Genomic DNA, 13,077 nt, shown 5'->3' on the forward strand with positions numbered 1-13,077 from the left:
TTTTGATCTGCTTTGATCTTTTAATCCCAAGGATCCAATCAACAAAACAAATCTCCCATCCACTAGATATCACCACCCTTTTATAGTAGGATAATTCTCATATGAAAGTAAAACTGTATTTTGCTAATGAATAAAAATGTATTCTCTAAATGTTTAAAGATATCTCATGTAGATAGTAAGATGTAAATCAAAAGCAGCAGCACTTTTTAATTACTTTATGTGTTATGCTTGAGGCATGCTTATAATAACATGCAACCTAGAAAACTCATATTTCACACTAACATTAAAAAATACTTTTTTTTTACAGAACAAATATTTTTCTTACAGAAAATAAAGCCTGTTTTAGGACAATTAAGATTTTTTAGACTCGGACATTAGTTTCAATGCAGAATTCCCCTTCCCCGAATAAATGAATGAATGAATGAATGAATGAATGAATGAATGAATGAATGAATGAATGAACGAACGAACGAATGAACGAACCAATCAATCAATCAATCAATCAATCAATCAATCAACCAATAAATCAATCAATCAATCAATCAATCAATCAATCAATGATTTTTGTGGAGCTAAAACACATCACATAATTACATAAAATAAAATAAATCACAAGGATTAAGAATTAAAACAGACTAGACGCCTCACTCACTGTAAAAAAAGATCAAAAAGTTATGACAACATATGTTTTTACATTGCTTTAACTCATCAAAATAAGTTAAACAATGTTCAACTTTTTTTGTCACCATATAAGATTCAACTCATCTTACAGTCAGTGTAAAGTAAATTAAGTTGAATTGACTTCCAAGTTGATTGTACTTAAAAATTTAAGGCAGCAACTTTTTTCTTTTTTTCACATTTTAGAAAGAGATCTGTTCTTAATCATCATAGTCAATAAATTGTGGCCAAATTTTATGATTTTGTTTTTTAAGTTAGCCTAAATTACATTTTATTATTATAAAGGTGTTCATTTTTGATATCCACATCAAAATGAAATTTCTTGTGCCTGTGTGACAGTGAAATAATAATAAAAAACATGTCTTAGCTGATATGGATTTATTATAATAGGTTATACAGCTGTTAAATTTTGATATTCGAGAAAATGTGTATGACAATGAAATTTAACATATTTCCAAAAAAAATCCCAATACTAGCCTACTAAATAGGTAAGTAAATACACAAATGGTTCCATTTTACGCATGTAATTCACTGCATCCACCCCTCTGACAGCCCTCGCATGGTGCATTCCAGGAAGCTGCACTCTTCTTTACTGAATTAAATCATCTGACGCGCGCAACGCGCTGTCTCCCTATTCTCATGTGGAATGAGCCGTTCGAGCCGGTTCGGTTGCCCGAGCAGCAGCAGTAACAGCAGCGGCACTGAGGCACTGAGACACTGAGGAGCTGAGGAGCCGAGGCAGGTTGTTTGAGGACTGAATGTCGTGGTGACTTCTGAGGGGACTCGCAGCCGAAGACAGAGAGGCTGTTAGGATGGCTTCAAACTTCAACGATATAGTGAAGCAGGGTTACGTGAGGATTCGGAGTAAGAAATTGGGGGTGAGTATAGTCAATATCTGCTGGACGTTTCAGTGTGGTCAGTAATTTTGGGGCATCTATTTTAAAAAGGGGCTTTCAGGAGCGCGCGCTTATCAAGAACATATCAATGTGCACGAGCAACTCCACTTTATGTTTTATTCTTAATAACCAGTTGTTTCATTTTCACCATATGTAGCCTATAGTTTAAATCCTGGTCTGATGTTATCCATCTGAACAAGTATACAATATTCATTGTTGTATTGCTTGTGCTTTGATGGGTTGTTTAAAACAAAACCTTGTCAACTTGTTTTACCATAAACATAATATTTGCTTTAAGCATGATTATTTATTTATTTATTTAAACATGTTTTATTTTTAAAGTTATAATTGCAATGTCTGTTAAATAGATGAAGTTTATTACATTTTAAAGATTTAACTAAGGAAACTGCTGTCTTCAGTAGTTTCTTTGCCTATACATTAGTCAAGTCTACAGATGCAGCATCATCTGTTTATTGTCCTCCTGATTCTGCAGCTGTGAATAGAGTGAGTACTGTAGGTCATCAGGTCTGTGTGATACAGCAGGTGAAGTCATCCAACCAAGAAAGATTTCACTTTCTTATGCTATGGTGTGATAACACGAAATCTATACTGATTAGTTTTATAGCAGCGTACAGGGTTTAATGAGGATTTTACCCCACAATATGTAGTATCTATTTAAGTTTATTGGCTAAAATGTATTAAATATATTTTTTTTTAAGTTTTGTGAATTGTTGCTATCTGTAGCAATGCAGTTTACAATGCAATACGATATAAATTTCAATAAACAAGTGCAGTGGAGTACATTATGCACAATACATTATATACACTTAATTACACATATAACTTGTGTATATATATATATATATATATATATACACGCACACACACACAGTCAAACCAAAATGTATTCAGACACCTTCATAATTTCTCACAGTTTATTCGCTATAGTTAAGAAAAAGGTAATAAAATATGACAAGAACAGAGTTATCTGATCAGTTGATATTGGTCATACTGGTTTTGGTCATCCTTCTGTGAGACTTCTCACAAATGAATTAGATTGAATAGCTGTCAGCTGTTAAATTTAAGTACACAATTATATAATATCAATTTAGGTCAAGCAATTACCAAGCAATGCTTAATTTTTTTTCAATTTGTGGTGTTAAAAGGTCGCATTTGCAATTAAAGAAAAAACACTTCAGCAAAATATGGTCAGGTCAATGTGTCTGAGTAATATGTGGTCCCAATTTTTTTTTTGACTGGTAGACCACTGTATAAAGAATTTTGGGCTATAATATGTCACCGTTTATTTTATTTTGCTATCCTCACCCACATAAATTAACTATAGTGTCTTGCACCCACTAGTAAAAAAATATCAAATTATATCTGGTGTCTCAATAATTTTTGGTTTTATTTATTTATTTTATATAATAAATGAAGAAATTTATATATAATTTCTGCATTTATTATTTATTTATTTTACTTAAAAATGAGGGTAAAGTATGAGTGGTAACAGTTTTTATTCTGCTACTATATTGTATTTTTTTATGTAATTAATGTTATTACACTGTAATAAATTAACAAATAATGAACATTGTTTTTGTTTTAAGTTTGAGACATGTCTATTTTAGCACTACAACATAGTTAGTTCTATTCAATATTTAGTTCTATTTGATGTCTCAGGGATGTTTGACCAAGATGGTTTGTTTTTGCCCCTAGACATGAGATACGAGACATGAGATAAAGTGTATTTCCACAGATATTGCTTCCATAATGTGGGCTTACTCTAAATACATTTTTTTTGAAGAAGCAGCTTCATATTGCTTTTAGATTTTTATTGGTCACATATAAACTTACCAGCTGCATTTCAGATTCAAATACGGTGGTCACATCTCATTGAAAGTAAAATAAAGGAAACTGCTCCTTATTGCTACATCTACTGCATTGTTCTTGCTTGTAGAGCATAGAATTAGCATCTAAAAGTATTGTGAAAAAATATATAATGTCGTTTTTTTCCCCCCCATTATGTGCGGTACATCTTTATGGATGCATAAGCGTGTTAGTAAAGTTGCTTTGATATCCATGTAAAATATGAATTTACAGTTCAACGCACCTGACATTAACTGACCTTCTCACATTGACACCATGCTCTTTGAACTCACGGTCTTCTGCACATTTGGCATTTTCCCGTTGGACACACATCTGTGTAATAACCTTTATCTATTATATAAATATTAGTATAAATGTTGATGATAACCATCTGATAGAAAACAGCAGAAAAGTAAGGCTTAAAATGCTTTTACTCATATTCAAAAAGCCTCTATTACTGGTCTTTATCAGCCATTTGTATCTATTTGAGTGGGATCTGATCATTGGATAAAATATGCTGATGAAACGGGCAGCTGCTCTTTTGAAGACTGCTTTAAAAGGAAGGACTACTTGTCTCATCAGTGCTGGCACAGTCTTTTTTTTAGTGCGAGTATCATGTTTTGAACAACAGGATCAGCTTAGGGTTCCCCTCTGATCTCTCTCTCTCTCAATCTCTCTCTCTCTCTGTTCCTCTTGTTTTCCCTCTCCTTTCTTACTCAATCTTTTGAGACCTAGAAATGTAATGCAAATTAAAAAACAAAATGGGGTAAAAAGGTAAAACTTAAGTCACTTTTTCATCACTTTCCACAAATAGGGTATAGGGCCTGACAAAAAAAAAAATGTTTCTCTCTCTTTCAGTAAGGACATGCTTAACCCTTAAGAAAATGTTGATTGTACAACCACAGGAGGTCAATATTATACAAGCTGTGTAATTTTCTATTTACTTTATTCTTTTATATTTATTTTTGTAATAGCAATGATTGAAGGCTTGAACTTGACGTATACACATTTCACTGCTTGAGTGTCACAATTTAAAGTATTTTTTTAATGAGTTAATATACAATAGCATTCAAAAGTTGAACCGTTACAGCTGTACGATGTTTTAATGTTAATAAGCCTGGTATATGCTGCATTTATTTAATCAAAAGTAAAAACATTAATAATGTAAAATATTATTACCATTTAAAATAGCAGTTTTCCATTTTAATCTATTTTAAAATAATTTATTCCTGTGATGGCTACGCTGAGTTCTTGTCACATTAATCTTCAGAAATCGTTTTAATAAGCTGATTTGGTGCTCAAGAAATATTTTAATGATATTTATAATAATTAAACATAAAATTTGTTATTATGATCAATGTTGAAAACAGTTGTGCAGCTTAATATTTTTGTGGAAACCTTATTTTCTTTCAGTAAATGTCTTTACTGTAATTTTTAATCAATTTAATGCATCCTTGCTGAATAAATGTTTTTTTTTTTTTTATCTTAGATGGGATGGCCAAAATCACTATTTTAAGGGGGTTTCAAACATTTAGGCCTATGTTTCAGAGACTGGGTTTAGATTAAGCAAGGATTACGCTTTAGTTAAAATGAGTAATTTAAGTTGCTTTTATAAATGTTCATCTTGAGACAAAACATTGGCATTGACAGATTTTAAGATGTGTCCGTGCAAGTTGCTTTCAAGACAACTCAAGCTAAAACTGCAGGTTAATGTTATAATATATAATGTGTGAACTTCCAAAAACAACATTGGATTCGTGTCTACAATGCTCCACAAAAGGCCAAACTGTACCATATTTAGGGAATGTGATTTTTATTCCACCTATTTCTATGATGTATCAGTTTAATTTCTCTCTGGCCAGTAGACAGTGAATGGTATTCATTGTCCATGCAAACTCTGTCCTTACTGAAATGCCCTTTAACCTTGGATATGTTGTCTCTGTTGGCACTGACAGCCACTGTTTATGACAATTACAAACAGCCTTATAATGCATTGTGAATCCATAGAGAATCAACCAGGCTTACCCTGGAGCAGTCGACTTAAAGCGGCCTTCCTCTCAACACTTTCAGCAGAACTGTAATCTTATTTAAGCTGTTGTTGCAAGCCAGTACTTGACCCATATTCGACAACTGCATTTTGTCATCTGTCTCTAAACGTACAGGCAGTTTAGTAATGCCAGAGATTAATGTTTAACAGAGATCAGCCTAACACGATGTTCTGGACAATGAAAGTGTCTAGCTGTAAAGTCCAGGTATACATGGTCTCATGTCAAACAGCTGGCAATTTGCAAGAGGCCTACATTTTAAATGTTTTTAAAGTTGTAAATAACGATTTTGAGAGTTAAATTTTGAGTGAAAATTCTTGACAAAATTTAAATTTTCAGTGTAGAAGAATTTCTCAATTTAAAAATGGATTATTTATTGTGCCCCATTATTCTTTTTCAGGTATTCCCTTTCATGAAGTGTGTAATATCTGTTTCTGAATGTAAAAGAAATTGTCTTCCAAAAGAAAGAAACGATTCTGATCTATCTGAAGCAAATAGCCAGTACTTTCAGTCTTACTTCCTGCACTAACCTACAGTTTTATAACAAATCTGCATAATGCCAGCCTATGGTTTTCATTGGCTACATGAAAGAAAGAAAAAGGGAGTCTACAGTACTTTGATCCGTCCTCAAACGCTGTAGTTGTGTTGCTGAAGCAGTTGGTTTGCGTTGTCTACATGTCAAGAAGATGCTGTCATCTGCACTGTGAAAGCAAAACCACTTTACATGCACTTCCAAAGGATGAGGAGTGAGGACTCAGCCTTGATTTGATACGATAAAATCGATGTCATTATTACTGTTCGTTTCACAGTGTATCTTGCTGAGGAAGCCTCTGAAGTTGAAATTCAGATATAGTTATGGACATTTATTTTCCGATACGTGCTGCAAAAGACTGGTCCGTCTGACCAATCAGAGCAAAGTATAGGCTTTCAGAAAGAAGGGGTTTAGAATCCTTTATCAAAGCGTTTTAAAATGTTTTTTTTGACCTTAGATGCATGTAAACCTATAGCCTCCAAAACAAAATGAGTAACCTTTAAAATAGCGTAATAGTGGCACTTTAAACGATTACAAATAATTGCAAAAAACTTTGTAATTGTCACATAAGTGTCACGTATTTACTTATTTCATTAGTGAGGTAGAAATAATGCAGAATCTTAAGTATTTCGTACTTGTTTAAAACATATTCAAAATACACATTTTATGGAAGGTATATTTACCAGTAGGTAATTATATTGTCCACCGAGGCAAACCATTTGGTTTGGGTCATTTCACTATGGAACTATACCTTAAATATTCACACTTTTTCAAATATGTGCTAACTAAACCAATTCTCAACTGACCACTCATGTACTGTATGGATGCTATTATCTGACAGCAGGTTTTCATAATTCTTTTTTAGTGTGCACAGTACAGATACATTACGTTACTATGCCATACCAATGCTGTTTTTATGTTCATGCTAATAGTGTTTATCCAGCTTTCATCAAATTGATTCAAACAAAGAGCGGAAGACAAATTGGAGGCTCTTATTAGGGCTGATGAATTGCCCCCCGCAGCAGCAGAAGCAGCAAATGTTATTCAGAGTGAAAAATGCTGCGCTATTGTGCCATTTCTCTGGCAGATAAATCTCCTCTCAGTCTTCACTCCAGCATTTTACATCATCAATCCCTGCTGTTTTTAATTACAAAACACACTTTTGTTTTGAACAGGAGTGAACATTACTATTAGACTGTGCAGGCTCTTCAATGTTGAGTGAGCAAGTGCTGTTTGTGTCATTTCATGTTCTCGTTCACTCATTTGCTTTCTTACTTTATTCTTGTCCAGAAGTTAAATAATCTTGATAGAGCAAAAGCAAAAGTGAGGAAAAGCTTTGTTCTCTCCTGCTGATGATAGTCAGAAGTCTCTCATCCAAGGTCATTTGAGAGCTGCCATTTAGCCAATCATCAGACTGAAAAGTCATGTTGAATCTGAAAAGAGCCCTTTATCTTTGATTTTTGCCAACTTCTTAGTCGAGTGCAGACTACTAGACTGAAGCTTGTCACCTTTTCATGTTACAAAGAAAGGGTTCACACAGAGTTTCTGTCAATATTTACCCACCCTTATGTCATTTCAAGCTTCTTTTTTTGTAGAACACAAAAGTGAATATTTGAACAATATCCTAGACAGTAGGATATCCAGGAGACCCCATTTTCGCTATAATGAATGTGAATCAGAGCTGATGATGTCAAGCTCCAAAATTACAAAAAACACCACAAAAGCACAGAAGACTTGAAATAAAGCCTTAGAGACTACTAAAGCTATAAAGTACGAGGAACAAAATGACATTTCTAAGTCACTATTCAATATTAACAACTCATTGACTATTTTAACAACCCACACTGAAGGTGAAGGTTTTTTAATAAGGTAAGGTAATTTAATTTTGGACTGTTTGCTGTACTACTATGGCAAAACGTAATGTATATGTTTTCAGATATACACTCACTGGCCACTTTATTAGGTACACATTCCTAGTTCTGTGTTAGACCCACTTTTGCTTTCAGAACTTTTTTTAAATTCTTTGTGACAGATTCAATAAGGTGCTGTAAAAAATCCTCCGAAATTGGCATGATAGCATCACATCCATGGCTACACATCCATGATGCAAATCTTTCATTCCACCACATCCCAACGGTCCTCTGGAGGCCAATTGATTAAAGTGAACTCATTGACATACTGTACATGGATGCACTGTGGTTGTAAAGGGATAGATGATCAGCAACAAGACTCATGTAGGCTGTGGTGTTTATACAATGCTCACTCGGTACTAAAGGGCTCAAAGTGTGCCAAGAAAATATCCTACACCATTATACCAGCACCAACCTGAACCTTTGATACAAGGCAGGATGGATCCATTCTTTCATATTGTTTATTCCAAATTATAACCACACCATCTGAATGTCGTAGAAGAAATCGACACTCCTCAGACCAGGGAACGTTTTTTTAAATCTTCTAATCTCCAATTTTGTTGAGCCTGTGTGAATTGCAGCCTCAGTTTCCTGATCTGAGCTGACAGGAGCGGCACCTGGTGTGTCTTCTGCTGCTGTAGCTCATCTCTACTTCAAGATTCAACGTGTTGTGAGTTCATAGACCTCGGTTGTAAAGAATGGTTAGTTGTGTTACTGTTGCCTTTCTGACAGCTCAAACCAATTTGGCCATTCTCCTCTGACCCCTGGAATCAACAAGGCATTTGCATCCACAGAACTGCCATTCGTCGGATATTTTCTCTTTTCTCTGTAAACCTTATATATTCCTTATAGATGCATGAAAATCCCAGTAGATCAGCAGTTTCTGAAATACTCGTCTGTCTGGCACCAACAACCATAAGTCACTTAATTCACCTTTCTTCCCCCGTTCTGATGCCCAGTTTGAACTTCTGCAGATTGTCTTGACCATATGCCGAAATGCATGTAGTTTTTGCTGCCATATGTTTGGCTGATTAGATCATTTGCATTGAGCTGTTGAACATTTATCTGGCCCACAGTGATGCTATCATGTCAACATGGACCAGAATCTCTGAGGAATGTTTTCAGCACATTGTTGAATCTATTCCATGAAGAATTCAGGCAGTGAGATTTGTTGTATTTTGAAAAAGAAATAGTTAATCATACTGATTTCAAAGTTAAGAATTCTTTAGTTTGAATATACATTGAACCAAACACCATCATAACATCTTATTTGATAATTCAATGCTTCAATACTTTTTTTTTTTTTTGGCAAAACATCCCAGGTTTCGGTCATGCCAGTACATTCTCGGTAGTGACAGCAATGTTTTGGTAGCGGCCACATCATGTTACAGTATTTTAACTCTCATAACAAAACTCTACAAAAAGTTCCTTAAAGTTACACACATATTTTCAGACTTTTTAACACATTTATCCTTAAAATGATGGGACCTACAGTATCTACTTGGCATGTATGAGAGAGGGACAACAATATTTTCTGATCAAAATTGTAGGGAAAATCAGTCTCAGCCAATGGACTAAAACAAGTTCGGTAGTGACATGAAAATGCGGGATACATTTTTTTTTTTAACATGAAGTTTCAAGATTTTCAAAGAAATTATAAAATATATATATTTTTAAATTTTTTTAGTTTATATCTGAAATAAATTTTGGCCAAAAAAGTGCATTACAGAAAAACGTTTCTACGTAGGATGGACCATCCTTTTTGTGTAAGTTGTTAATCTTAGAATGTCCACAGGGGTGACATTCTGTCTTGGATTTGGTATTCAGTAACTTCAGCCAAAAATATAAGTTAAAAAGATAAGATAAGTTAAGAAAAGTAATGTGTTTCTCACTACCCAAGCTCTCCGTATCCAAATGTACCAGTCCTGTCACATCTGTCTTAATCTAAGAGCTAAATCATATATTCTCAAAGAATATTTCAAATGGTCTTTCTTTTTTAAGTAGCATACCCTGTAAACAGTTGTATGGTTTCAGTCTTCAGAGACTTTTTTAATTTGTATGGATGGACAATTTTCACCTCTGAGTGAATCTACCATAGGTCCATTCACCCAGCCGCTGTCTCTTCTAATCATTTGGCACACATTAATCATGTCTGTCTCCTGGGTCTTGCTAATCTCTAGTCATTCTGCTGTCTAGTGTCTCTGAACACAGAACTGTACAGTATGTGCTTTGGTTAAAGCAACGGCACCCAATCTGGCCAACCCAACCCCAGTCACACTAGCATGGCCCATTGAACACATTTTTGGGGGTTTTGTTTTCTGCAGGACAATTTTACTTCACTGTTCTATTACTCTCTTTCCCACAAAACATCTCAGTTTCCTTTTTATACCCCCTCCTTCTCTCTCAAGCTGAGAAAGTTCTTGATCCTTCAGGCCTCTGAGAATTTGCTATGTGGACATGCTATCTACTTTCCTTTGCCAAAAGCAAAAATGTGTTTTTCATGCACCCTCAGATAAAGCACAATCCATAGTATAGCTAGGCTTTATTCTTTTCCTCATAATTTGTAGACCATGTACAGTTATGTTTACTTATGACTCTAGTTTAAGGACACTATGTGCCTCTGGACTGCTTCAAAGTTTAGCCTATAATATGTCTCTGCATTACAAGATAAACTGCGGAAGGCCAGTGATATTTTTTCCCCCCACTTTTCTTATGTTGACTACAATGTTTTCATATTGTTATGTCATACTCATTAGTTTTAGTCTGTTTATTTACAGACTGAAATATTTCTCTTTCACATTGAGTGACTTTATCAGGGCCTGATTCATATGAAGCTTAGTTGATCTGAGAACCACGTGAACACAATGTCTGCAGTGTTCCTTTCCATTCTTTGTATTTAGTTTTTGTTTAGTTTTTAACAATACATAATGTAATTTATAAATGGAGAGTTCAATGTTCAGTTTATTATGGAATTGCAATTCAACTGGGCTGGGTTATGGTTAAAAACAGACAGATCACAGATTTCATCTATTGATTTGTTTTTGTTTTGTTTACACTGACACAAATTATTCACTATGACAGTCATTTTTTCCACAATGTAGACTGCTGAAAAGCTTCAAGTAATGAACCTTTTTATGAAAAAAAGGTTGAGAGGAGGTTGTTTTGCAAAGCTTCATTTAACCTTAGAAACTAAGCTTGTCACTTGTCTGGAATTGGCTGCAAGTGACTGTCTTCATGAAAGTCATCAAATCATTCAATCAACCGATTTGTTCAAAAACGATGATTCATTCAGGAATTAAACAAGTGAGTGATCCTTTTCGGAACGCCATTACTGTGTGTTGCACTGAGAGACATATAATGGTTCTTGCTGTGGCTTTGTTTGAAACTTTATCTGTAGACAGAAACATTTTATTGATAGAGTAACTGTCAAATATACTGCTTAAGATGCTTAACTTCTTATTTATTGATGTAGCGTGTACAAAAATTAACTTCTGTATTATAGAGACTGTTCTCTTACGAGAGGTTCTCTCGTATTGCACAAGTTAGTTAACGCTACGGGAAAGATTTTTTTGAGATATTGAAGCCAAAAATTATCCTTAATTTGTGTATCCATTGTCAATGCAGTGCAGCAGTTAGCAGATCAAGAGCAGGCTGACTAACGTGCTTATATATGGTAAGCCACGCCCATTTTGGCGGGCTGTAATGCGAAAAAGGTGCGAGTGCCCTTTATTGGGTGTGACATCACGCCGGGCTCAGTGGTAGGCTGCTGCAGTTGCCACAGGGCAGCCAATGAGCACATTAGTCACAATTAGTCATTTTCTCTAAAGCTAAGGATCAGTAGAAGACCAAATAATCTGTGAAGTGTTGTTCAGCTACTTAATAATACGTTACTTACAAGCAGAAATTAGTTTTGTGATGATTTTTTTTCAGATCCCACAATGGCTTATTTGGGAGATTTGCTGCCCGCTCTGTTCCATCAAATCTAGTTTACTTAATGGTCGCCCATTCTGCATTGTCATATCTGCCAGAATGATGAACAGTCCCTCACACATATATGCCATAGGCATTATGTTGAGAAATAGCAGTCACCCGCAATATAAGTACAATAGACTATAATGAGCAAAGAGATGGCTGCTGAGCCGAATCTTTTTTTGATGAATATAAAGCGTTTTATTGCACAGCGGAATGAATCCTGCCTTTTATTAGGCACAATTTTCAATTTGGTAAAATAAATAAAAAAATAAATAATTTTCCAGGGAAATATATTGGCAATAGTAGGAGATGTAGGGAAGACAAATGGCCTGGACAGTAAAGACAACATGCAATTTATGGGAACATTGCCTGGAACAAAATTATATGTCATGAATATGATGAAATATATTCCCTGGAATGGAGATTCATATAAGAATGTGAATTTTGTAGGCTACTGTGGTTCTTGATAAAAGCATCCTTTCAGGTTTGCATGACCTTTCTATTCCATTTAGGGCTTTTGAACCATAGATTTTTGACCACAGTCTTCCGTTTACAGTATAACAATTGAATGATTGCAGTGAATGATCTCCTTTTGTCATTCACTGGTTACTTTTCAAAATGTTTCTGTAGACACTTGGCTTTGATTTCCTTTTGAAAGCAGGCTGTTATGGATGAGCTATCCTGAATCATGTATGAAATTCATTCTTTTAGAGAAAAGTGAGTATAAAATTAAGCATGTAATGACACAGAATATATATTTTCCTTGTGCACTGGCGCATTTAAGTTCTTCGGGTCTTGCTAATCTGTGTCACATAGGTTGCATAGATGAATACTTTTACCAGAAATATATATATAGACATGCACCTGACTTTCTGGAAGGACCTCAGTGATTTCTTGGAACAATCTTCAAACAATAATTTTGCATTAACCCTGGTTGTTACCAATGCAGATGCTTGAGTGCACGTGCTTAGCCTTGGTGATTAGCCCAAAAATAGCAAACCAACAGTGTCCCCAAACTCCACTTCATTATTCTCCACTGATCATGTTGTCATGTGGGAGATGGTTGTCACGGTGGCGTGAAGGTAAACAAGTTAAACTGACAGAAAATCAAAGCATCCTTGAGTTTCTCAACCATGTGTCTAAATAAGATATAGCTTTTCTCATGAATAACTTTGAGA

General features: G+C 34.8%; 1 protein-coding gene across 2 annotated transcripts in view; it reads left to right on the plus strand.

Moving 5' to 3' along the window:
• Positions 1-1,266: 1,266 nt before the first annotated feature.
• The window catches only part of dok6 (docking protein 6), a 95,851-nt gene continuing 84,040 nt past the window's right edge, over positions 1,267-13,077 (plus strand). For both annotated transcript variants that reach the window (XM_039666740.2, XM_089125665.1), the window contains exon 1: positions 1,267-1,556. In XM_039666740.2, coding sequence (XP_039522674.2) covers positions 1,491-1,556 — 66 coding nt within the window. In that variant the 5' untranslated portion in view covers positions 1,267-1,490. The remainder of the gene's footprint in view (positions 1,557-13,077) is intronic.

The sequence above is a fragment of the Pimephales promelas genome, chromosome 22, assembly GCF_988280905.1.
Source record: "Pimephales promelas chromosome 22, fPimPro1.hap1.1, whole genome shotgun sequence".
NCBI classification, from domain to species: Eukaryota; Metazoa; Chordata; class Actinopteri; order Cypriniformes; family Leuciscidae; genus Pimephales; species Pimephales promelas.